Below are 26141 nucleotides of genomic sequence, written 5' to 3'. Positions count from 1 at the left end.
TGTCATTCAAAATCTGAAGTTAATTGCCCTACTATGTACACTGACTCATCACATGGGCAAACACCTGTCACACAGTTTTACAATTAGAAATCAGAGCTTTATTTACCCCGCTGCTTGATCAGGGAAAACGTTGCTTGTGATGTGGATGAGGTGCTGTGGCCAGACTGAAACAGAAGAGAGGATGCAGCATAGTTCTTTTTTTACTGTAACTGTATACAGTACATTATTCTGTTGTTTTGTATGTAGACCACTGAATGTGCAACTTTGTGTCGGTCGGGATGTACACTGTGTACACTGTTTTTTGGGGAAAAATTAAATATATTAGTTACCGTGTATTTGTGTGTTTTGAGTATAAAAACAATATTATAAAATATTTTACTACACACTTATGTACAGTCATGGCCAAAAGTTTTGAGAATGACACAAATATTACATTTTCACAAAGTCTGCTGCTTCAGGGTTTTTAGGTGTTTTTGTCAGATGTTTCTATGGTATAATGAAATACAATTAGAAGCATTTCATAAGTATCAAAAGCTTTTATTGAGAATTACACAGAATTCATGCAATAAGTCAATATTTGCAGTGTTGACCCTTCTTTTTCAAGACCTCTGCAATTCTCCCTGGCATGCTGTCAATCAACTTCTGGACCAAATCCTGACTGATGGCAGTCCATTCTTGCAAAATCAATGCTTGGAGTTTGTCAGAATTTGTGGGTTTTTGATTGTCCACCCGCCTCTTGAGGATTGACCACAAGTTCTCAATGGGATTAAGATCTGGGGAGTTTCCTGGCCAAGGGCCCAAAATCTTAATGTTTTGTTCCCCGAGCCATTTTGTTATGACTTTTGCTTTATGGCAAGGTGCTCCATCATGCTGGAAAAGGCATTCTTCATCACCAAACTGCCCTTGGATGGTTGGGAGAAGTTGCTCTCGGAGGACGTTCTGGTACCATTCTTTATTCATGGCTGTGTTTTTAGGCAAGATTGTGAGAGAGCCCACTCCCTTGACCGAAAAGCAACCCCACACATGAATGGTCTCAGGATGCTTCACTGTTGGCAAGAGACAGGACTGATGGTAGCGCTCACCTGGTCTTCTCCGAACAAGCCTTCCTCCAGATGCCCCAAACAATGGGAAAGGGGATTCATCAGAGAAAATGACTTTACCCCAGTCCTCAGCAGTCCAGTCCCTGTACCTTCTGCAGAATATCAGTCTGTCCCTGATGTTTTTACTGGAGAGAAGTGGCTTCTTTGCTGCCCTCCTTGACACCAGGCCTTCCTCCAAAAGTCTTCGCCTCACTGTGCGTGCAGATGCACTCACACCTGCCTGCTGCCATTCCTGAGCAAGCTCTGCACTGGTGGTGGCCCGATCCCGCAGCTGTAACACCTTCAGGAGACGGTCCTGGCGCTTGCTGGACTTTCTTGGGCGCCCTGGAGCCTGTTTGGCAACAATTGAACCTCTCTCCTTGAAGTTCTTGATAATTGGATAGACGATTGACTGAGGTGCAATCTTACTCGCTGCTATAAACTTCCCTGTTAGGACCTTTTTGTGCAATGCAATGATGGCTGCACGTGTTTCCTTGCAGGTAACCATGGCTAACAGATGAGGAACAATGGTGTCATGCACCATCTTCCTTTTAAAGTGTCCAGTCACTCAATCATGACAGATTGATCGCCAGCCTTGTCCTCATCAACACCCACACCTGTGTTAATGTGTGTGACACCTGTGTGTCATTGAAATGATGTTAGCTGGTCCTTTTGTGGCAGGGCTGAAATGCAGTGGAAATGTGTTTTTGGTGATAAAGTTCATTTTCAAGGCAAAGAGGGACTTTGCAATTAATTGCAGTTGAGCTGATCACTCCTCATAACATTCTGGAGTATATGCAAATTGCCATTATAAAAAGCAGACTTTGTGAAAATTAATAGTTGTGTCATTCTCAAAACTTTTGGCCATGACTGTATGTACTGTCTGTAGTAAGTGTAACACTGCCGAAAAAAAAAAGGTCTAAGTCATTCTGATGAATGGAGAAGAAGTGTTTTACATTGAGCACATCAGTGTTCACCTGGTTCTTATAAACGTCTATTCATATGGTGGTTTGTGTGTCATTTGAAAACAAAATACCATTTTAGAAGAAATAACATTGTTCTGAATGTAAAGTTTCATTTTGCAGAAGAACTGAAGGTTTTTTTTGTGTGTGTGTTTTTTGATTTGTGTGTAGAGTTCTGAGAGTATGAAGCATGCTTTCAGAAAATGTGTGTAAACAATCGAGAAAAACTGTAAACACAGGAAGGCTTCATCCACTACATGTACAAGGTTCATGTCTGAGATTAGAGCGCCCTGTGTTCTTGTCTGTCCCCCTGTAGTCGGGTGTTTACGGTAGTGTTCGGGCCCCGCCCCCTGAGTCCGTGCAGGAGAAGCAGAGCTGTTGCAGAGTCTGTAACACAGAGTGTCCTCCTGCTGCTGTGACTGAACACACACTGCCAGGTGAGAGGGGATGTTACCTGTGTTACCTGTGTACACTGTGATTGTATTTTGGTGTCATGCTGTCAGAGTCATGATGTATGGTGTTCTCTCTGCTCGTAGCTGACAGATAGGAGATAACCTAGCTCTGTTGGCTAGCTGTCATAAAGTTCAGCCATCACGTTTATTAACGTTATAATGTGGTTAAAATGCGTGATGACGAAGGAGCTGGATTAACCTTGTATTAAAGATGTTGTCCGGGTTTGAGTCAGGAAACCATGCAGCACTTCCTCCAGCTGGGTGTCTGCACCGCCCACTGCAGGGCCGACTGCATGGAGCACCAGAGGAGAGTAAAAACACTGTGTTCTCATGGAGTTAGGGGCTCTGGGATGTTTCTACCTATGCCGAATGATTCAAATGGTAACAACAATGAAAGATAGGATCAGTGTTATATCATTCAGGGAGTCGTTGAGTGCTGCTATACGAGACAACTTTAAATTACGACTTTTTAAAAGGGGGACTTGGCGTGCAGCCACAAACGGGACTGTGTGTCTGCAGGTTTCAGTCTTTAGGACCAGCTCCGGTCTGTGTGTGTGAGATAGAGTGTGTGTGAGTGTGTGTGGGTCGGACCCGGGGTGTCAGCGAGCTGAACAGTGCTGAGGAGAGTTTTAAAAATAGTGAGGTGACATTAACGGTGGGATTCCTGACCTTGTTCTGATGGGACCGATGCACTGCGCAGGCGCAGACCGAGAGTTCAGTGACTCCGGATCACGCATGGACCTGCTCCCATTGTGACAGGGCTGCTGGACTCAAAGTGTGGGGTGCAATGGTGCAGAAGTAGAAGTAACTAAATTAGAAGTTTAAGTGCAGACATCCACAGAAGAAGAAGAAGAAGCATGCATTCAAGTAATCTACACTACCAGTCAAAAGTTTGGACACACCTTCTCATTCAATGTTTTTTATTTATTTTAATTATTTTCAACATTGTAGATTAATACTGAAGACATCAAAACTATGAAATAATCTGGTTTTGCCATAATCTGGATTACAACAGTAGTCAAATAGAGCTATCCATTGTGTACTAACCCTACCTCTGAACAACACAACTGATGGTCTCAAACACATTAAGAAGGCAAGTCATTCTACAAATGAACTCTTGACAAGGCTCATGTTCATTAGAAACCATTCCAGGAGACCACTTCATGAAGCAGACTGAGAGAATACCAAGAGTGTGCAAAGCTGTCATGAAGGAAAAAGGGGGCTACTTTACAGAATCTAAAATATAAAACAGATTCTGCTTTGTTTAACATTTTTTGGTTCATTACATAATTCCATATATGTTCTTTCATAGTTTTGATGTCTTCAGTATTAATCTACAGTGTTTACAATCATTACAATAAATACAAACCCTTCATTGAGAAGGTGTTTACAAACTTTTGACTGGTAGTGTCTATTACACCGTAATAAAGTCACAAGCACATTTAGAGTTCATTCCTTTTATGTCTGTTTGTTGTTGTCCTTATTCTAACCTTTCACATTTATATATTTTTTTTTTTAAATATTAATATATTTATTTTTTTGTACTTTCAAAAAAATTCTATTTTATTTTGTTATTATCATTATTATATGTTTTTATTTTTTTCTAGTTTATTTTACTATGATTATAATTATATTTTGTTTCTCTATTTTAATTGGCTTCAATTATTGTTTTTTTCTCTATTTTATTTTGCTATAATTATAATAATAATAGTTATAATTATAACTATACTTATTATTTTTTTCTCTATTTTACTTTGCTATAAAAATAAAAATAATTATTACTATTATTTTTCGCTACTTTATTTTGCTATAATAATGATAATAATATAGTTATTACTTTATTATTATTATTTTTTTCTATCTTAATTTGCTATAATTATTGTTGTTATTATTATTATTATTATTATTATTATTGTTTAGTTTTTTTCTCTTGAACACATTTCTTAACCTGTCCACTTATTTTTCTTTTTTTTTTATTATAAAAACATCACTTTCCTTAATTGTTAAAATTGATCCTCTGTATATAATGTGAAAAAAAGTCAAATAAACTAGCACCAGAATACCAGAGTTTGCATTGGTAGAAAAATGTATTTCACTCTGAGATGACTTTATTACACAGAGAGGAAGAGGAATAAGAGAGGGGGTATGATGGACTGATCAATCAATCAATCAATCAATCTTTGTTTGGTCTAGACCACTCTATGTCAAATTATGAACAGAGACCGCACACCAAGACAGGATAAGACTCAGTCTGACCCCACCTTAATCCACCATGAGCATTACACCTCACAGTATTTAGCTAGTTACAGCGGAGAGGACAAACTTCCTTTAACAGGCAGAAACCTCGAGCAGAACCAGACTCATGTTGAAACCACAGAGAGCTGGACTCAGAGTTGTATCTGCTTCAATAAGGTTTGAGGGAGTGTTTTGATCCTGTGCTGTTGTCAAACCACAGATCTGTCCATGTGCAGGAAGTCAAAATGAACACACTCTTGTTGCACCAGCAGAGCTTGTGTAAATCCACAAAGTAACTTCCCATCACTTGAAATGGTTTCTCAAATTTAAACAGAAACAACTCAGAGTGCAACAAAACACCTCAGTGAACCTGCAAACAGCTTTACCTCACCAAACCTTCCACTAAGTGTCTCAATGCTAACTGCTCTATCAGACTGTGTTCTGAAGCTAACTCACTGCTGCTGTGTTTCAGAGGGAAATCTTCTCAGTAACTCTGAGAGTCCAGGGCTTCTGCAGGTAAAGACAATAATACAGACATGTATTAATATGAAGTGCTAAAACACAGCATGAGTCGCCTCATCATACTTTACAAACACAGCATGTCTGGACTGTACAGGCGTTAAGGCTTTGGTCTCACCCTGTCTTCATTCTATTTGGCATAACCCCCTGCTAACTATACATTATCCCACTTATAACCTGACTACCAACTAAATACACTAACAAGTGAACTCACAGTATTCATCAAAAGATGACTTTATTGATTTAAAGCAGATTTATTATACCCTACCAGTCAAAAGTTTGGAAACACCTTCTCAATGAAGGGTTTGTATTTATGTTAATGATTGTAAACACTGTAGATTAATACTGAAGACATCAAACTATGAAAGAACATATATGGAATTATTGAATGAACAAAAAGTGTTAAACAAAGCAGAATCTGTTTTATATTTTAGATTCTGTAAAGTAGCCCCCTTTTTCCTTCATGACAGCTTTGCACACTCTTGGTATTCTCTCAGTCTGCTTCATGAAGTGGTCTCCTGGAATGGTTTCTAATGAACATGAGCCTTGTCAAGAGTTCATTTGTAGAATGACTTGCCTTCTTAATGTGTTTGAGACCATCAGTTGTGTTGTTCAGAGGTAGGGTTAGTACACAATGGATAGCATTACTACTGTTGTAATCCAGATTATGACAAAACCAGATTATTTCATAGTTACCAGAGGGGCTACAGTCACAACATGCTAGCTGCACTGCTTTACAGCCAGGCCTGGTAACAATAATGAAAACATTTATTGTTTGATTGTCTTAAATTAACAACTATTAGATTATTACAATAATTTGAACTCAACCCGATTTACAGATTGATTTATCACTAAAGGTGTTTTTTGACCAGAGGGACTTTACCCCTGAACTACGTGCGATTCGACCGGTGGACCCAGGGTCTAAATTTAGTTCAGGGGTAGATAATCTCCCCCCTGAAAAGCCCCTGCTAGGGGGGTAGTACTTTTCAAAGGTTCCAGGACTTTCGGGGGGCAGGGCATACAATGCTGAACGTGTCTGATTGGTAGATTAACAGCAGTGTTTTTATTCCACCCGCCGTCCACAATAACATCACACACATCTGTGATTCACTTGATTTCTCTTTCTTTCATTAGTTTTTATTTGTTCTATCTTTTTTGTATGTGTGTGTACTTTTCAAAAGAAGAAGCTGTGATTCGGCTTTTTGATGATGAAATATAGCACCATCTAAAACAGTGCCAGCTGAGTCTCTTCATGCTAACAGGCTAACTGTTGTGTTGCTCATAATGATACCTGCCTGTCTGTCTGCTTCTATGGTGTCATCTGTGATGAATGGCATTCCTCTCTGTTTTACTGCCCTCTACTGGTCTGGTGGTGTAGTGCATTTACTTTTTTTTCACGGAAAACTAGCATGAATTTGAATGTAGCATTTCCTCAGGACTACGTCTAACCCCTCCCCCCTCCCCTCGGAGCTCCGCCAAAACAACGACCACCCTGCATGAGCGCCACTGATTCTCGACCAGATGATGGTAACTGATTCTAAACCGGTCCTCAGCACATGGTTCGTGTTTTGCACTATGTCAACTCATGTGTCACTCAGCGGTAAGAAAACGCCAAAACATTCTCACAGTGAAAGTTAAAAAACACAAACAAACATGAAATGTACAGTCATGGCCAAAGGTTTTGAGAATGACACAAATATTACATTTTCACAAAGTCTGCTGCTTCAGGGTTTTTAGGTGTTTTTGTCAGATGTTTCTATGGTATAATGAAATACAATTAGAAGCATTTCATAAGTATCAAAAGCTTTTATTGAGAATTACACAGAATTCATGCAATAAGTCAATATTTGCAGTGTTGACCCTTCTTTTTCAAGACCTCTGCAATTCTCCCTGGCATGCTGTCAATCAACTTCTGGACCAAATCCTGACTGATGGCAGTCCATTCTTGCATAATCAATGCTTGGAGTTTGTCAGAATTTGTGGGTTTTTGATTGTCCACCCGCCTCTTGAGGATTGACCACAAGTTCTCAATGGGATTAAGATCTGGGGAGTTTCCTGGCCAAGGGCCCAACATCTTAATGTTTTGTTCCCCGAGCCATTTTGTTATGACTTTTGCTTTATGGCAAGGTGCTCCATCATGCTGGAAAAGGCATTCTTCATCACCAAACTGCCCTTGGATGGTTGGGAGAAGTTGCTCTCGGAGGACGTTCTGGTACCATTCTTTATTCATGGCTGTGTTTTTAGGCAAGATTGTGAGAGAGCCCACTCCCTTGACCGAAAAGCAACCCCACACATGAATGGTCTCAGGATGCTTCACTGTTGGCAAGAGACAGGACTGATGGTAGCGCTCACCTCGTCTTCTCCGAACAAGCCTTCCTCCAGATGCCCCAAACAATGGGAAAGGGGATTCATCAGAGGAAATGACTTTACCCCAGTCCTCAGCAGTCCAGTCCCTGTACCTTCTGCAGAATATCAGTCTGTCCCTGATGTTTTTACTGGAGAGAAGTGGCTTCTTTGCTGCCCTCCTTGACACCAGGCCTTCCTCCAAAAGTCTTCGCCTCACTGTGTATGCAGATGCACTCACACCTGCCGCAGATGCAGTCACACCTGCCTGCATCCCGCAGCTGTAACACCTTCAGGAGACGGTCCTGGCGCTTGCTGGACTTTCTTGGGCGCCCTGGAGCCTGTTTGGCAACAATTGAACCTCTCTCCTTGAAGTTCTTGATAATTGGATAGACAGTTGACTGAGGTGCAATCTTACTCGCTGCTATAAACTTCCCTGTTAGGCCCTTTTTGTGCAATGCAATGATGGCTGCACCTGTTCCTTGCAGGTAACTATGGCTAACAGATGAGGAACAATGGTGTCATGCACCATCTTCCTTTTAAAGTGTCCAGTCACTCAATCATGACAGATTGATCACCAGCCTTGTCCTCATCAACACCCACACCTGTGTTAATGTGTGTGACACCTGTGTGTCATTGAAATTATGTTAGCTGGTCCTTTTGTGGCAGGGCTGAAATGCAGTGGAAATGTGTTTTTGGTGATAAAGTTCATTTTCAAGGCAAAGAGGGACTTTGCAATTAACTGCAGTTGAGCTGATCACTCCTCATAACATTCTGGAGTATATGCAAATTACCATTATAAAAACTGAAACAGCAGACTTTGTGAAAATTAATATTTGTGTCATTCTCAAAACTTTTGGCCATGACTGTACGCTCTGCAGGAGGCGGGATTTGATTGGTTTCATCATTTGGCTCCTGATGGCAGGGATTGGTTGGTGTTTTCCCAGGTTTACTCTGGCTGTAGATAGCAGCTTTTTTTTACCTCTTTTTTAAGAACATTATGTATTGATTACCATCAGGACAGAAAGATCATTTTAACCAGTAGAACAAAAAGTGGATCTAAATCTGACTACCAACCCCAGCTTTAAATGAAACATTTTCATTCACAGTAAAGTCTAAACATCAGTGTGTTTACTGTTTTCAATCTGAGCAGATGCAGACAATAACAGCAGCACCTGTATAAGATCTCTTCCTCCTGACTTTACTGTTGTCCTTTTCTTCTCACTCTTTAATCTATGACTCAGCAGATTGAAATCCAATACATGTTCAGTTGTAGACAGCTGATCTTAATCATGCTAACACGTTTGGACAAGATATAAATCTACTCTGAGGAAAAGAAAGAAATGTTGTGAGGAGCTACACGTGGCTTTAAGGAGTTTGTCAGCCTTTAAATTTGATTTCTTTCTGTAAAAGTCAAAAAGTGAAGAGGCTTTTTGTTTCATTGCTTTGATTATCAAGACTGAGCATCTTTTGTCTGTGTGAAGAACAGTACAGACTTCCTGTACTTTCTCATGCCATGCAACAACAGTTTACACAACACCTGTCTTAACACAACCCTTGCTTCAGAAACTTGTGGAGCGGAGCAGGTGTATGAGTCATGTGTGTATTGATCAGTCTCAGTCTGTGAAAGCTGGATTTTTGGTGCCTGCACTTTGAGTTTGGAGTGTGTTGTAATGATTCTCCCCCTGACTGTTTCACTCACCTGCTCTCTGACTGTTTGTAGTTGTCTGTGTTTATCTGTTAAATGCTTTAAACTGTAAATCAAACTTCTGATGATGGCTGATGTTAAACCAACATTTAACGTTTCACCTGCTGCAGGGCGACACACCTCTGCAGCAGGCTGTGCAGCTCGCTTGTTGCAGCACACTGAGGGTCATTGCTCTTCCGGAGCGTTTACATTATCAGCACAGCAGGAAGTTTAGCATTGCAGTTCATATTTTATAATTAAGAGCTGCAGATAAAATGCACAGAGTAATGAAATCTATGAGGAAGTCATGACTGCTGACCCGGGGTCCCTGACCTTGTCCTGCGTACTGAGGCTGAAAGTTATTGAATAGATATTACAGATAGTGGTTAAATTTCCTTCAGTTCCTACAGTTGTAATCCCTCACAGCTGGAGCTCAGACATGGACTCAGTTCAACCCGAGGCCCATTTGAAAACCAGGCCGGTGCCAACATACTGCTGCTGAGCGTCTCCATATTGCAAGCATTTCCTCCTGGTTAATGGACGTGGCACCGATGAGAACCAGGAAATTGTTGTGCTTGCTTCAGTGAGCATATAAAGGGAAGCTGGCATGCTCTCGCTGCTCAGTCAGCTGATGTTTGTCCTGTTTGCAGGAGGCCAGGGATCAGTTCACTTTGAGGAGATCTTCTCATGATGTTGCCACAGCACCTGAAGCAGATCCGAGTCCTGATGCTGAACGACACGCAGAACTTAGAGAGAACTCTGTTCAGGCTCGAACAAGGTAAGAGGCTCTTCAGACACTCCTCTGTTAATAGACCTGCATTCATACACAGTATGTTATTGATTATCATTTAATGTTGGAGCTAAACCAGATATTGATGAGTTATTTTGTGCTCATATTAAGAACTTTCTAAAGAGATACAGGTCAAACCCCAAATATCTGAAGGAGCTGTGTGTGATGGTCTTACTGTTTGACTCTGGATGGGTTGATCATCTGTTCTTAATGAAGTGTTTTAAAGACTCCAGTGTAATGTTTGATTTGAAGTTTCTATATTCATCTTTAGAGGGTGCTGCTTGTAAAGTTGTGCACACTATAACAGCAACATCTCACCATATTTAGCAATAAAACATCTTAAAAACATAGTGAGAATTTTTCAATGTTACTTTTTATCACATTCAGAGCAACATTTGTGACCTGCTTCTCTTTATTTTTTTGTGACAAATATATTTATGACAAGATTAATGTCAAATCTTAATCAAATTATTAAATGTTAAAGATAATTGTTAAATGCTAGATTAATAGATAAAAGATAAATGTTAGATATAAATATTAGATTTAAGTGTTAAACATAAATGTTAAATCTTAATGTTGAATGTTAAATATAAATGTTAAATATTAATGTTAAATGTTAAATATAAATGTTAAATGTTAAATATAAATGTTAAATGTTGCTCTGAAAAACTAAATATTTAGCTCCGTTGTGTGAATTTTTCTAAGTTCCTTTTTCATCACATTTAGAGCAACATGTGTGATCTGCTTCTCTTGATGTTTGTTGTGACAAATATATTTAAGATAAAATTTATATCAAATCAAAATCTAATTAATAAATGTTACATCTAAATGTTAAGTGTTAAATCCAAATGTTAAATGTTAAATATCAACATTTAATCTTAATGTTGAATGTTAAATAAAAATGCAAAATGTTAAATCTAAACGTGAAATGATAAATATACATGTTAAGTGTTAAATCTTAATGTTAAATGTTAAATACAAATGTCAAATAATAAATATCAATGTTAAATTTAAATGTGAAATATAAATGTTAAATGATAAATACCAATGGTAAATGTTAAATGTTAACTCTTAATGTTAAATATTAAATCTAAATGTTAAATACAAATGTTAAATGTTGCTCGGTGATCCAAAATATTTAGTTAGTATACAAATTCACGCTACCACATAGCGGATGTGCCAAAATAAAAGCTTTATAAAGCAATGCAGATATCCTGACCATTGTCTGTCAGTACCATAGACTGGGTCAGTACCACAGACTGGGTCAGTACCACAGACTGGGTCAGTACCATAGACTTGGTCAGTACCACAGACTGGGTCAGTACCATAGACTTGGTCAGTACCACAGACTGGGTCAGTACCACAGACTGGGTCAGTACCATAGACTGGATCCAGTACTGACTCTGAGAGTTGTGGAAACTCTGAACGGCCTCAAAAACTGCCTTACCAATATTTTCTGATAAGTCAGTGCACATTATTGACAGCAGGCAGTCTAGACAGCAAGCTGTGGGAGTCAGTGCTGACAGAGGTTAAGAACTGCTGCAGATCATTTCAGTGTGCACAGCTTTACAAACAGCTCCCCATAAATCTTCAGAAACCTACAGGAGGTGAAATAAACAAACCAGCTGATTTTTGAGTCTGAATAAAGACAGTTATATACAGGTGTCTGTGCTGAGGATCAGTTTGAGTGTAAGTGATGGTCTTAGGATGCCTACGTTGTACTTTGGTACATTCAAATAATTCGATTTTTGGCCCACCTCAGGCTTTGCCCTTCCACGTAGGCATGTGGAAGGGCGGGGAGCTCCCAGAACAGAGCCATACCACCAAATCTAACTTATTACATGCAAATAAATAATTATTTTGACAAGAGTGGTCCAGACTGAAACATAAATGAGGAAAATGTCACAGCTGTTAACATTGTTGCTTATCCCCTTTTGCTCCTTTCACGGTTCAGGTGCATGTCTGCACTGAGAGTTCTTTCAAACCAGAGCAGGATTCTTAGTATGTGCTTCATACCTGGATGATAAAGCTGATTCTGGTTCTGATTCTGGTGTCTGTGTCTGAACAACTCCACTTAAGATCCAGTGAATGAGTTCCGTGTGTGTTGAATGCAGGTTCCGTAGATTGTTGTCTGGGGGAAAAGTGTACCATCTGACATTTACAGCACAGTGAACCCGATAGGCACTTTGTGGGCCGGCTTTTAAACAGGACTAAATATAGACGCCCTTGTGGGGGTCCAGACCCTGGAGGATCAGGAAGTCAGGCATTTTTTTTGCTAATCCCCCTCGTCCTGAGTGATGTGTAGAGTATCCCTTTTGTTTATTTCAGTCCCTGTGTGAGTGTGCGTTAATAACGGAGCTGATGTTGAGATTCTAAAAGGTCAGTTTTGATGGAGCAGCAGACGAAGACCCAGTCTGATCACTTGGCCCACAGGAATGAGGTTTTACCCGACCAGCACATGCTGAAGCCTACCAAACATGTGTTCTGTGTGTCGGCAGGCTTCGAGCTCCAGTTTCGGCTGGGTCCGAGTCTTCAGGGCAGGAGGGTGACACTGCACACCAACTATCCCCTGGAAGGACAGCGCTTTGAACGACACAGCTTCCGGGTTTTGGCGTGGAACTACCCGACAGGACGAGAGGATGACTCTGATAAGTTCTGCTCTCTGGACCTGCAGGTGGCCGGCTCCTACGAGTACTTCTTTGGATACGGGTAAGAGAAACTCCTGAGGATGTGTGGGTGTACAGTGTGTGACATTAAAGAGCTGCAGTCAGAGTGATATCATGTTTGACCTTGGAGGTTTGTGAACAGTCTGTGCTGACAGACAGGCCGTCTCCATCATACTTATCATACTGAGCTGAACTTCTCCGTGTTCATACTCCAGTTAGAGCTCGACCAATCAGCTGCTCCTGGATGTGTCTGAAACCAGGGCGAGGGAGTCTTTGCTGTAGCTGCTCATACCCTGCTAACAGCTGACCACTGCAAATATGATCTACCATCATTGTTTGAATGCTTTAAATCTCTGATAAGGACCTGTCTCTTCTCTTTGGCCTCCCTCTGAGAAATATAAATGTTAAATCTTTATGTTGAATGTTAAATAAAAATGTTAAATGTTAAATATAAATGTTAAATATAAATGTTAAATATGAATTTTAAATATACATGTTAAATATAAATGTTAAATATAAATGTTTAATCTAAATGTTAAATATTAGATATAAATGCTAAATGTTGAATAAAGATATTAAATCTATATGTTAAACGTTAAATCTAAATTTTAGTGATAAATGTAAAATATTAGATATAAATGTTGGATAAAAATGTTAAATCTTAATGTTAAATATGATGGGGCGCTGGCGGCCTAACGGTCTAAGCACCCCACGCATAGAGGCAAAAGTCCTCGTCACAGAGGTCGCAGGCTCGACTCCCGGCCGGTCAACCATTTGCTGCATGTCTTACCCATAGACTGTATAAAATATGGACGTAGGATCCGTGATGTCATCCATCTGTTTCTGAAGCGCTGTTTTGAGGCAAATCGTTGGCAGCAGCCATATTGCTGCTGTCGAACCAGTGTGATGTAAAGAGGCGGAGTTTGAGCCTCCTAGCCAACAGCTACAGTGTTCCCACAGTCAGCTGTGCCTCTCATTGGAAGACTAGTAATCTCAATATCTTCCAAATTGCCGCGTTAGAAAAAAATTCACCCCCCTCACAGTGTTAGCTGATCGAGAAGCGAGCTATCCAGACTACACTCGTCTTTTGTACCCGGCTGTAAACATGTTTATTTCTGCTGCAAATATCGTCTTTTCCCCATTCATGTGTATGTGACTTCTGGTTTTTAGACCGGAGGTTGCCGCTTGGTCTTACCCCACTCTCTACTCCCCACATTTCCTGTCACAATTCTGCTGTCCTGTCAATAAAGGCAAACAGACCCCAAAAATATATCTTTACAACATTTTTTTTTAAATCTACATGTTAAATGTTAAATCTAAGTGTTAAATGTTAAATCTAAATGTTAAATCTAAATGTTAAATGTTGAATATTTAAATGTTAAATGTGAAATCTTGAATCGAAATCTTAAATGTTAAATGTTAAATGTTAAATCTAAATGTTAGATGTTGAATGTTGAATATAAATGAAAAATGTTGAATATAAAATGTTAAATGCTAGTATGTTTTTATCATTTGTACTGTACATTCTTTTACATCTTCCTGCCCAGGGACCACAGATGAAAATTAGCTTATAGCTAACTCTGCCTTGACAGTTTTCAGTTTTGAATGGCCCCTGTCAAATAAACTAATACATAAATGAATATAAATATTAAATGTTAAATATTAAATCTTAAATGTTAATGCTAAATGTTAAATATAATGGGGCGCTGGAGGCCTAGCAGTATAAGCGCCCCATGTATAGAGGCTATAGTCCTTGTTGCAGAGGAGAGTTCTTCTGCTGTCCTGTCAATAAAAGCGAAAAAGCCCAAAAATACATATTTTTTAAAATTTTACATCTAATTGTTAAATATTACATCTAAATGTTAAATGTTAAATCTTAATGTTAAATGTTAAGTCTAAATCTTGAATCTAAATCTTGAATCTAAATCTTAAATCTTAGTGTGAAATGTTAAATCTAGATGTTAAATTTTCAATCTAGATGTTAAATTTTCAATCTAAATGTTAAATTTCTGTGATTCTAAATATCTAGCTAGTATACAAATTCATGCTGCCGTCTCGCTGATGTACCAAAATAAAAGCTTCATAAAGCGATACAGATATCCTGACCATAGTCTGTCAGTACTATAGACTTGGTCAGTACTACAGACTGGGTGAGTACCATAGACTGGGTCAGTACCACAGACTGGGTCAGTACTACAGACTGGGTCAGTACCACAGACTGGTTCAGTACTACAGACTGGGTCAGTACCATAGACTGGGTCAGTACCACAGACTGGTTCAGTACTACAGACTGGGTCAGTACCATAGACTGGATCCAGTACTGCCTCCAAAACTGCCTTTCCAATATTTTCTGATAAGTCAGTGCACATTATTGACAGCAGGCAGTCTAGACAGCAAGCTGTGGGAGTCAGTGCTGACAGAGGTTAAGAACTGTTGCAGATAACTTCAGTGTGCACAGCTTTGAGAGGACATGTGCTTTCAGATGTTACTGTTTCGTTATGATATATTGTTTGCCGTTGTACTTGACTTTGCAAAGCTCTTGGGTCAGCCTTGTTTTTTTTAAATGTGATATATATACACAGTTGATTTTACCATAGAAGTCACGGTGTCAGGGACTTAAACACTAGATAAATGAATTCACTCTTGACCTTCTAAAGAGTCGTTTTAAAAAAACATTCTCAAACATATATCAGTCAGCTGTCTCCTCCTTGAACATTGTGTCTGTTATCTCATCCTCTTCTGGTCTCAGGGACTTTGTACATAGAGATGCTCTCTCCAGCTGATTGTAGGAGAGGCTCCAGTTTGAGTTTCTGCCTCAGTGTAAACCAGCAGAATGAAATGTGCTGAACTCTTCTCCATGGATTGATGTGATATGACGTGTGTGACTTGCTTATCACAACATTTCTCTTGTTATGCAGAATGAATTACGGTTATCAAGGGTTTGACGAAGTCCTGAAGAAATGCTACATTCAAATTCATGCTAGTTTTCCGTGACTACCAACCCTAGCTTTAAGCATATTGACTTCGGCCCCAGCTCCTCCTTTCTGCTGTGTCTCATTTTATCAGTGTCATATGTATCCTCACTCATGCTCGCTCGGTTCTGGAGCCCAGGGGTCTTTGCTGCTGCTCTGCCTGCCTTGGCTTTTCATGTATGCATATGAAAGAGGGGAGGTGTGCTGTCCCAACCTCAGGCTTTGCCCTTCCAAATAAGCACATGGAAGGACAGGGAGCTCATATAACTTGTATTTGCATACAAATACTATGTTGTCAATCAATCAATCAATCAATCAATCAATCAATCAATCAATCAATCAATCAATCAATCAATCAATCAAATCAATCAATCAATCAATCAATCAATCTTTATTTGTATAGCGCCAAATCACAACAATCGTTATCTCAAGACTCTTTTACAAACAGAGCAGGTCTAGACCACTCTATGTCAAATTATGAACAGAGACTCAACACCAAGACAGGATAAGACTCAGTCTGACCCCACCTTAATCCACCATGAGCATTGCACCTCACAGTATTTAACTAGTTACAGTGGAGAGGACAAACTTCCTTTAACAGGCAGAAACCTCGAGCAGAACCAGACTCATGTTAGACAGACATCTGCCTCGACCGAGTTGGGTCTGGAAAGAGGGATAGAGGAGAACAAGAGAGAGAGGGAGCGGTGATAGTGATGAGACGAGTAGTAGTAGCTGTTGCCGCTGGAGTCCAGCACGTCCGTATCAGCTGGAGTCTGGAACGTCCACAGCAGGAGGACGTCTACGGCAGCTCAGAAGAACCTACAAGACAAGGGAGCTCAGGGACTCCAGAAAGGTCTATGGTTAGTAACTTTAATGGGACAGGGAGAGTTAAAGTAAGTGATGAGGGGTAGGGGGGAAGGGGTTGGGGCAGGATCCCAGTGTGTCAGTGTGTCAGTGTCCCCGGCAGTCTAAGCCTATAGCAGCATAACTAAGAGCTGGTCCAAGCCTGATCCAGCTCTAACTATAAGATTTATCAAAAAGGAAAGTTACATGGGATGACCAAGCACACACACTCAAACACACACACACGCACACACACGCTCACACACTCACACACACAGGGTTGTAATCAACTCACTCAGACTCACTCTCAGGGGGGGTCTGTGACTCAGGGGTCATTAGAAGTCTTTATTTCTTCAGGGCTGCAGACTCAGTAAGGACATACTTGGCATTTAGCCATGAGGATATGGGAGCTTTAATTAATTACACCTCTGAGTGCCTCAGATGTGTCCCAGCACCGAAGGGACACGCCTTGTCACACTTCTTTGTCACACCTTTGCAGCCCTCTGTACGTCTGCTCTCTACAGGACTTGAGGAAGGTTTTCAGGATGTTTGACGCCTGCACAGCTCTCCTCTTATGTGTCATGTGGTAATTGGTTGAGTCCTGTTGTATTCATGAGCTCAGCTGGTCTCTTCTTCTTTGGATGTTCATGTAGGAGTCATTCCTTTCTCTTCACTCAGACTGTAACACACCTGTAAAGTAAAGGTGATCGTGTTTATCCTTCCTTTCAGAGACACGGAGCGGTCAGGCAGCGGGTATATCGTCGTTGACCCGGTCCTCCGAGTCGGCGCAGACCAGCATGTCCTTCCTTTGGACTGCATCACCATCCAGACCTACTTGTCCAAATGTCTGGGACACCTGGACGACTGGCCGGACAGACTGAGGGTGGCCAAGGAGTCAGGTGAGCAGCCTGCATGAACACACCGAACATGCTGTGATCATGAGCTGTACAGTGCAGGAGCTCACTCTGTCTCTGTCACAGGATACAACATGATCCACTTCACGCCCCTGCAGACGCTGGGAGAGTCCAGGTCCTGTTACTCTCTGGCAGACCAGCTGACCTTTAACCCTGAGTTCAGCCCGCCGGGTCAGAACTACAGCTGGGCGGATGTGGGGGGACTGGTGGACCAGCTAAAGAAAGAGTGGAACATGCTGTGTATCACAGACGTGGTGTACAATCACACTGGTGAGTCAAATACAATCTAACATACACACTCAGTAACACACACACTCAGTAACACACACACTCAGTTACAGCTGCTCACACACCAGGCTGCAATAATGCATCAAACCAAGGCCTTCATTCTGAGTCAAAACAACACACCCATACAGACGGGAGCGTTCTGTGCAAAGATTCAATAAAACCTTATTCTGTCTCATCAAGCATATGAGGCGGCGTTTGTAAAGTTGTGCACACTGAAAATAACATCAACATTTCTCCACATTTAGCTCCAAACAAAATATCACAACACGGTTTTAAGTTATGTTTTTATCACATTTAGAGCAATATCTGTAAACTTTTTCACATTCATTTTTCTCATCACAAATTTATTTAAGACAATAAAACTGTTAAATCTAAAATTACAACGTTAAATCTAAAATTACAACGTTAAATCTAAATGTTAAATATAAATATAAACATTAAATACACATATAAATATAAATATAAATGTTAAATATAAATGTTAAATGTTTCTCTGTGATCCTAAATATTTAGCTGGTATGCAAATTCACACTGCCGCCTAGCAGAAGTACCAAAATAAAAGCATCATAAAGCGATACAGATATTCCAACCATAGTCTGTCAGTATGACTTCAGTGGGTTAAAGCAGGACTGCCCACTGTAAATGTTTTAAAGGCAGTTTTGGAGTCCACAAAGAGATTTCACAACACTCAGAGACAGAACTGACCCAGTCTATGGGACGGACAAGATAAGATGCTATTGCTAAGTCTGTATCACTTTATGAAGCTTTTATTTTGGTATTTCTGCTAGGCGGCAGAGTGAATTTACATATTAGCTAAATATTTAAGATCACAGAGCAACATTTAACATTTAACATTAAGATTTGACATTTTCCCGAATTTCCATCCCCAGGATAAATAAAGTATTTCTGATTCTGATTCTGATTAAACATTTATATTTATATTTAACATGTATATTTATATTTAACATTTATATTCATATATAAGATTTATATTTAACATTTGTATTCATATATAACATTAGATTTATATGTAACGTTTATATTTAACTTTTAGATTTAACGCTGAATATTTAGATTTATATTTAACATTTTGATTTATATTTAACATGTTGATTTATCGCTGAACATTTAGATTTATATTTAGCTTTGAGATTTAACGCTGAATATTTAGATTTATATTTAAGATATATATTTATATATAATATTTAGATTTAGATTTAACATTTAGATTTAGATTTAACGCTAAACATTTATAATTATATTTTACATTTATGTTTATGTATGACAGATAGATTTATATTTAACATTTAGATTGAACATTTATATTTATATTTAACATTTAGATTAGTTTTAACATTTGGATTTATATTTAACTTTTATATTATATGTAACATTTATATTTATATTTAACATTTAGATTTAATGCTGAACATTTAGATTTAGATTCAGCATTTAGATTTAACACTGATTTTAACTTAATATATTTTCACAACAAAATTAAATGTGAAGAAGATCACTAATGTTCCTCTACATGTTATAAAAAAGTGACTTTTAAAATTAATTCTACATTTTTATGAAGTTTTGGAGCTAAATGTGGAGAATTGTAGCTGTTATTTTCAGTGTGCACAACTTTACAAATGGCGCCCCATACAAGCATGCCTCAAACACAGAGACCCAGATCAGCTTTTAGGGAGGCTTTAAATGATCCACCTGAACCCCGGTCCCAGCCCACCAAACGTTCACATGCACTCTCATACTGTAAATACACGCCTCTGTTTGCAGGTCACGTTACATGTACAGTGAAAGGTCTGACCAGCAGGCCGGGAGTCCACAGACCTTCACTCACACACAGTTTGTTCACCTCGTTCAGATCAGCGTGTGTTTACTGGAGTTCATCTGTCAGGGTCGAGAGCACACCGGAGGATATGAAGACCAAAGAGAGCCCTCAGTAAACACAGTCCTTTAACCAGGTCATCTTAGTCAGGACTGCAAACACAGAGGAGGACCTGAATGAAAACAGGCCTCTGGTCTGGTCACAGAGTGAGAAGTTGGTGTTTAAACGTTTCCATCATTAGTTTCATTCGAAAGCTTCACTTTCTTTAGTTTGAACTCTGGTGTGTTAGTTTAGCTGGTTTTATTTGGTGATATAGACGCCTTCAAGGGTTAGAGGTTAGACGAGTTAAGGACTATCTAATCTAATCTAATCTAATCTTCACAGCCTACGTTATCGAAGAGGTGCGTGCACATTTTGGCAACAGAAGCAGCGTTTAGCTGGGTTCATTCAGACGAGTCAGCAAGCTTTAAACTCTGAAATAAAAGTGTTGTCAGCATCAGTGTCTGGTTGTTCTGTGGTTGGTTGTCAGAATGAATCCTCCACCTCAGACTCAAGCTCTCCAGAAGTCAGACAGGACTACGACCGTTTCAGAGCAACCAGTGAGAGGACTCCTAAGTGAGTTTATCTCTCCTGCTCATGACGGCTATTAATTAAAACTTAAGACCACCATGACACCGACGAGTATCAAGTTAATGTCACTGCATCCTCTCAGACACACTCTGACATTTGATTATGTCACAGCTCGGGATTTCATATATTTATAACCTTTATACAAACATTTTAAGAAGCACTGCTTTGTTCCAGATGGCTTTCACTGTTGTTTACACACACACATACACACACACACACACACACACACACACACACACATTGTGAAGTATGTGGAGTGTGTTTGTCTGTGTGTGTGTGTGTGTGTGTGTGTGAGCAGCATATTAAACCAGCAGCACTTAAACAAATAGGCAGAGTGAAAAAGAACAGTGATGCTCTCAGAGCTCTGCACATGCTCAGTAACATCTTTAAAAAAATGTCACAGAACTGATCATCTCCTTCAGACCGACACAGAGTGACACCTTCAGTTGAAACCGGTGAGAGAGGTCTGGATTAAGACCTTTTAATGTGTGCTTCAGTGCAGTATGTGTGAAGCATGTGAACTCCTCGTGCCCAGCTCTCACCCAGCGTCCTCAGGGGGGGTCACTAAAGGTCACTAAAGGTCACTAAAGGTCACTAAAGGTCAGATAAAAAGGTTAAAGTCTCTCTGACATTTTGATTTTCAGTCAGTTGAGCTGCAGATCTCTACAATCTCCTTAAAATAATTTAATAACAATCAACCCTTATTGAAAGGAAATTGACTGGAAATAGATTTGTGGATTGTAAACATCTGTTTTCATTCAGGTTTACATAAACCATGTCTGAGGAAGTCTCCCGGTCTCCATGAGGGCTGGAGTTCTTTAATGCTATGAGCTGTTTGCTTCTGTTTTTGTCATTCTGATAATTATTGTTATTTTTATTACAAACCTGATCAGGAAACTGGCCTTCGCATGCAAGAAAACACACACACACACAGGTACCAGAGTCCCTCAGCTCACATTCAAGGTTCAAGGTTTCTTTATTATCCCTGGGGGCAATTTGTTTTTCAGTCAGCAGTGACAGATAAAAAAAACACAACAACAAATTACACCACAGTATTAACACATTAAAAACAGTAACAACATAAAAACAATAGTGTTATGTGGCGTCACTAAGCAGGCCAGTTGCTACTAGTACAAAAGAGTTTCTCCTCCTGTTTGTCCTGCTTTTTGGCAGTACGTATCTGCGGCCTGAGAGAAGCCAGAGAAACTCATGAAAGAGAGGATGGCACGGGTCAGCCACGATGGACCAGGCTCTGCTGAGGGTCCTGGCTCCATAAAGGTTCGACATGTCAGGCAGAAGACCATAAGAACAAGAGGCAACCTCCAGCCAGGAGAAATGAAGCCGATGTGGAAGAGCTTAAAAACTGCAGTTCATGGAGTGTCCACTAGAGGCTGGCTCCAGAAGCACCGGAAACCACATACACACCATTCAAAACACAACCTTAAAATAACAAGAAGCATGTTTACAGCCTGGTTCATAAACAGTTCAGGTCTGAGCGGATCATTTCTCTATCGGCTGACCGAAGTGAGTCAGCATTTCCATTATTGTGTTTATTGACTTCAAACGTTACTAACATCCCAAGGATTCATGCTACCTGAAGGGAACTTCATAGAAGTTTAGTTTTAAGTGTGTAACTCTTCATGAAGGTCTTCATAGACTCTGCTCTGTTGAAAACAGCCGTGACCACATCACCACAGCGTGATGAAAATACAACACGCTGTAGAAGCTGTGACCCAGACACAGTTTTATGTAGAAGTCTAACCTCACAACTTAGAAACTGTCCACTTTTTTCTCAAAAATGAGTTTCTACATGTTCTCAAAGTGCATAAAGACAAAAAAATCTGCTCCTCCCTGGCCCTGAAACTCTTCTGTAGTTGAATTATAGGCCTGTAACACAACTAAGACTTTCCCATCCATATCCTCCAACATCAGCCATGGTGAATCCATACCTGGCGGCACAGGTGGCCATCAGAACGATGGAATCGGCTCCTTTGTAGTTGTAGTAGTTGCTCCGGCTTGTGGCGGTGCCTTTACGTTGACATGCTTTCCATCTAAGCTGCCCACACAGTTAGGAAAGTTCCACAGCCTCCAAAAATCTGCTGCAATCGTCTCCCATTGTCCAACAGAAGGGCAGGGAAGGAACTCTGGCTGCAGTGCTTTCCACAAAGCTTTGCATACCTCCGACAGAATGTAAGACACTTTGCTAGACGCTAGCTTGTAGCTAGCAGCTACAGCCTATTGGCTTCCACCTGAGGCCAAAATTTGAAGGGTGACTGAGAGTCTCTAAGTAATGTCTGCAGGCATACTGTGTGTACTCTGGTGTGAGATAAAGGGCTGCAGACGACGAACCAAATTGTCAAATCTACTTGCCGACATAAGAAAATACCGGAAGTGCATTTCCTCATCCATGTCTCTCAGGGGCCGAACGAGAGCAAAAAACTCCCCCGTACTCTGCCTACACCTTCTCCTCTCTTGTTTTCTTTGCAATAACTTCAGTATGATCAACTGCTGCGCAAGATTTAGCAGCTCCAACTCCAAAACACTACGCTCGATTTCAGTCGCCATGTTTCACTGAACACAAACAAAAGGAACTCAAGTATTATACAAAAGAGGAAACTGGAAACTGGAGCTATGACAAGCATAAAAAACACACTGCCGACTAGTGTTTAGGTGGAGTAATGCAGCCCGTCACCGACACTCCGACGCAGCAGTATGATATGCCCATGTCTTTAGTGTGAACGTTTCTGCAGGTAAGATCACAAGAGGTGCAGTAGATGAGCTGACACAGAATAAACAGCCACTTTGTTGTGCTTCTGAGACCTGCCTCCCCAGATCTCGTGTTTGATATGATACGTGTCGTCAGTGAAGACGCCTGTGTGTGTTTGAATCTAACAAACCTCTCTTTCTCTGTGATCTTCAGCTTCTAACAGTGGGTGGATCAAAGATCATCCAGAGTGTGGCTACAACCTGGTGAACTCCCCCCACCTGAGGCCAGCATGGGTGTTAGACAGAGCCATCTGGCATCTCACCACCAGAGTGGCAGAGGGGCGCTACGAGGCTAAAGGACTCCCTGCTAACATCACCAACGAGAGCCAACTGAACGTAAGGACACACACCTCACAACACTCAAAGTTTCATAACTGATCTCCATCCTGCACCGGGGACACTTTTGAAGCGTTACAGGGGTAGATATTGGGGGTGGGTCCAGTCCTCAGGTGTGTCCAGACTCTCTTGGTTATGGTGCGTTCAATGACTCTTGTGTTAGTGTTTGTTACGTCTCCTCTCTCCGTTCCTCCTCTACTCTGATAATCCGGTGCACACAGCGCTGCAGGAGCCTCATTGGTCAACACAGCTGTCAATCATGATGTCACACCCCCCAAATCAAAGTAAACTAGTCAGAAACATAAACACTGAGACATAAATCTGCATGATAAGAACTAACTATGATGATAGAAACATGTTGGACAAACATTTATTTGACCTGTGTTTGATTTTACACTTTGAACCATGTCCTATCTGTTAACATGGAGGAGGCGGGCCAATTAGTGTCAATTCATAGGGGAGCTCTAAATGTTTTAGCTTCACTTTTGGGGAGGTGGTGTGTTGCTCTTTGTTAGTCAGACAAAAAACAAACGAACATAGACACCAAACACCAGGGTGAGTTTTCAATCAGAGTCCGCTGTGTTCAGAATCAGAATCAGAAATAGTCTCTTTATCATTACAGAGCGCTCATAAACAGTATGTAAGAAAGTGCAAATATTAAAAGAAGAAGGAATAAAATAAGGTATAAATACAAATAGAATAAAATAAAGATCAAATAAAAATTGAATAAAATAAATAAAAACAGAATACAAAATGAACAAAATAAAATAACATAAATACGAATACAATAAGATAAAATAAAGATACATAAAATAAATAAGATAAGATAAAATAAAACAAAACAATATAAAATAAAATAAATAAAATAAGATATAGATATGAATAAAATGAAATAAAGATCAAATAAAATAGAATAAAATAAATACAATAATACAAAACAAAATTATTAAAATGAGATATAAATACGAATAAAATAAAGATCATATAAGAATGGATTAAAATGTAATCAATAAATACAAAATGATTTTTTTAAAATAAAATAAGATATAAATACGAATAAATAAAATAATATAAAGATCAAATAAAATAGAATAAAATAATACAATAATACAAAACAAAGTAATTAAAATAAGATGTAAATACAAATTAAAATAAAATAATATAAAGATCAAATAAAGTAAATGAAATAAAATAAATAAAGTTTATAAAGAATTGCTATGAACAAAAATAAAAAAAGTTAAAAATTAAATAAAATACATGATTCCATATATAGCGTCATTTTAATGCTATCTTAGTGTGCATGTTAGGCATTTATGTAGCAAAGGCTGTGTTCAAAATCTAAACCTAAACCTCATGCCTTCTCTTTTGGACGTAGCAAGGAGAAAATCACTCCACTTTGGAGCTCAGACCAACGAGCATGTAAAAAAAAGTCTCCTGCAGAAAATGGCTCCTGCCTTCTGATCTGCAGGAATATGAAACTCTTCTTTTTCCTGCATTATCAAATACAGAAGGTGACATGAGTCAGAGTACGGGACAGAAAGAAAGCCCTGGCATGTGCTGTCCTCGGTACAGAGGGATGACACAACACACTGCTTTAACAGTTCAGAGCGTGTCTGCAGAGAAGAGAGGAGTTCGTTCAGCTGCCTGCTTTAAAACGCACGTTTACACTTGAACCACATGTTTTAGTGGCTCTGTAAACTCTGATGCTGATCTGGTCTTATTGGCCGGGCGTATTTCCAGCTCTTAGTGTAAACAGATCCGGGGGAAATGTTTGCAGGAGATGAGAGAAGGCTGCAACTTTATTAAAATACCTTCCCTGAGCCCCGTGCAGAATCCATCTAACACTACCTGCACATTCCTCTGTTCAGTGCTGCTCTCTGTTAGTGTTTAATGTTTAGTGTTTGTGCATGCAGCCTCAAACTGGAGCTGGTTCAAACAACACCACACTCTCTTTACATGAACCGTGCAGCTTTAGGATGCTTCATCAGGGTTTAAAAACTGACAGTGATAATGTTTGTGTTTTCCCCTCTCCTCTGTGTGTGTGTGTGTGTGTGTGTGTGTGTGTGTGTGTGTGTGTGTGTGTGTGTGTGTGTGTGTGTGTGTGTGTGTGTGTGTGTGTGTGTGTGTGTGTGTGTGTGTGTCTGTGTGTGTACCAGGCTATCCGCACTGTGTTGTGGGAGGATGTGTATCCTCAGATCAAGCTGTGGGAGTTCTTCCAGGTCCGAGTGGACGGTGCCGTGGATCAGTTCAGGAGTCTGCTGATGAAAGGTCCGTTAGAGCGCCAGCCGCTACAACACGAGCATTAAAGAAACACAAACAGATACAGAGCTTAAAGAAAGCTGCACATGTTTACACATTTAAATGTTTCTGTGATTCAGGTGCCAAACCTAACCACGCCAAGACCGGAGGGGAGAAGGGCGTGAAGATCGTTCAGGACCCAAACTACCGTCGCTTTGGAAACACCGTGGACATGGACTCAGCTCTGGAGACGTTCGTGCCTCACAGGTCTGATCCAGTTTTCTGCTGAGTCTCTGTGGTTTGGAAAGAACTGTCTTTGTTTAGTGTTCTTCAATGCTGAATGGTTAATTTAGTAAGTTAGCAAAGTTTTGATGGAGAGATGTTGAAGAAAAAAGTCACAAAGTGTGTTAGATGGACAAACATACAGGAAAAAAAACATGTCTAATAAATATAAAGTACTAACCGGCAGCATGAGAGGCAAGGTGGTTACATGAGACACAGATATGTGTAATCAAAATAAAGGAGAAGTGGGATAATAAACCAATCAGACCTTAAAAAGCACCTCCAGATTCTGCAGAGTGAGAACA

General features: G+C 39.9%; 1 protein-coding gene across 2 annotated transcripts in view; it reads left to right on the top strand.

Annotated features, from left to right (window-relative positions):
• Positions 1-2346: 2346 nt before the first annotated feature.
• agla (amylo-alpha-1, 6-glucosidase, 4-alpha-glucanotransferase a) overlaps positions 2347-26141 on the top strand; it is a 48471-nt gene continuing 24676 nt past the window's right edge. The window contains exons 1-8 of one of the 2 annotated variants that reach the window (XM_034703021.1): positions 2347-2478; positions 9928-10055; positions 12566-12776; positions 17278-17447; positions 17529-17732; positions 23135-23316; positions 25473-25584; positions 25695-25821. In XM_034703021.1, the coding sequence (XP_034558912.1) occupies positions 9965-10055; positions 12566-12776; positions 17278-17447; positions 17529-17732; positions 23135-23316; positions 25473-25584; positions 25695-25821 (1097 nt within the window). In that variant the 5' untranslated portion in view covers positions 2347-2478; positions 9928-9964. Of the gene's footprint in view, positions 2479-5200; positions 5245-9927; positions 10056-12565; positions 12777-17277; positions 17448-17528; positions 17733-23134; positions 23317-25472; positions 25585-25694; positions 25822-26141 lie in introns of those variants that run through there. The other variant, XM_034703022.1, reaches the window with a different exon arrangement.

The sequence above is a fragment of the Notolabrus celidotus genome, chromosome 15, assembly GCF_009762535.1.
Source record: "Notolabrus celidotus isolate fNotCel1 chromosome 15, fNotCel1.pri, whole genome shotgun sequence".
NCBI classification, from domain to species: domain Eukaryota; kingdom Metazoa; phylum Chordata; class Actinopteri; order Labriformes; family Labridae; genus Notolabrus; species Notolabrus celidotus.
The sequence above is the reverse complement of the archived record's forward strand: the minus strand, read 5'-3'. Positions and strand labels throughout refer to the sequence as shown.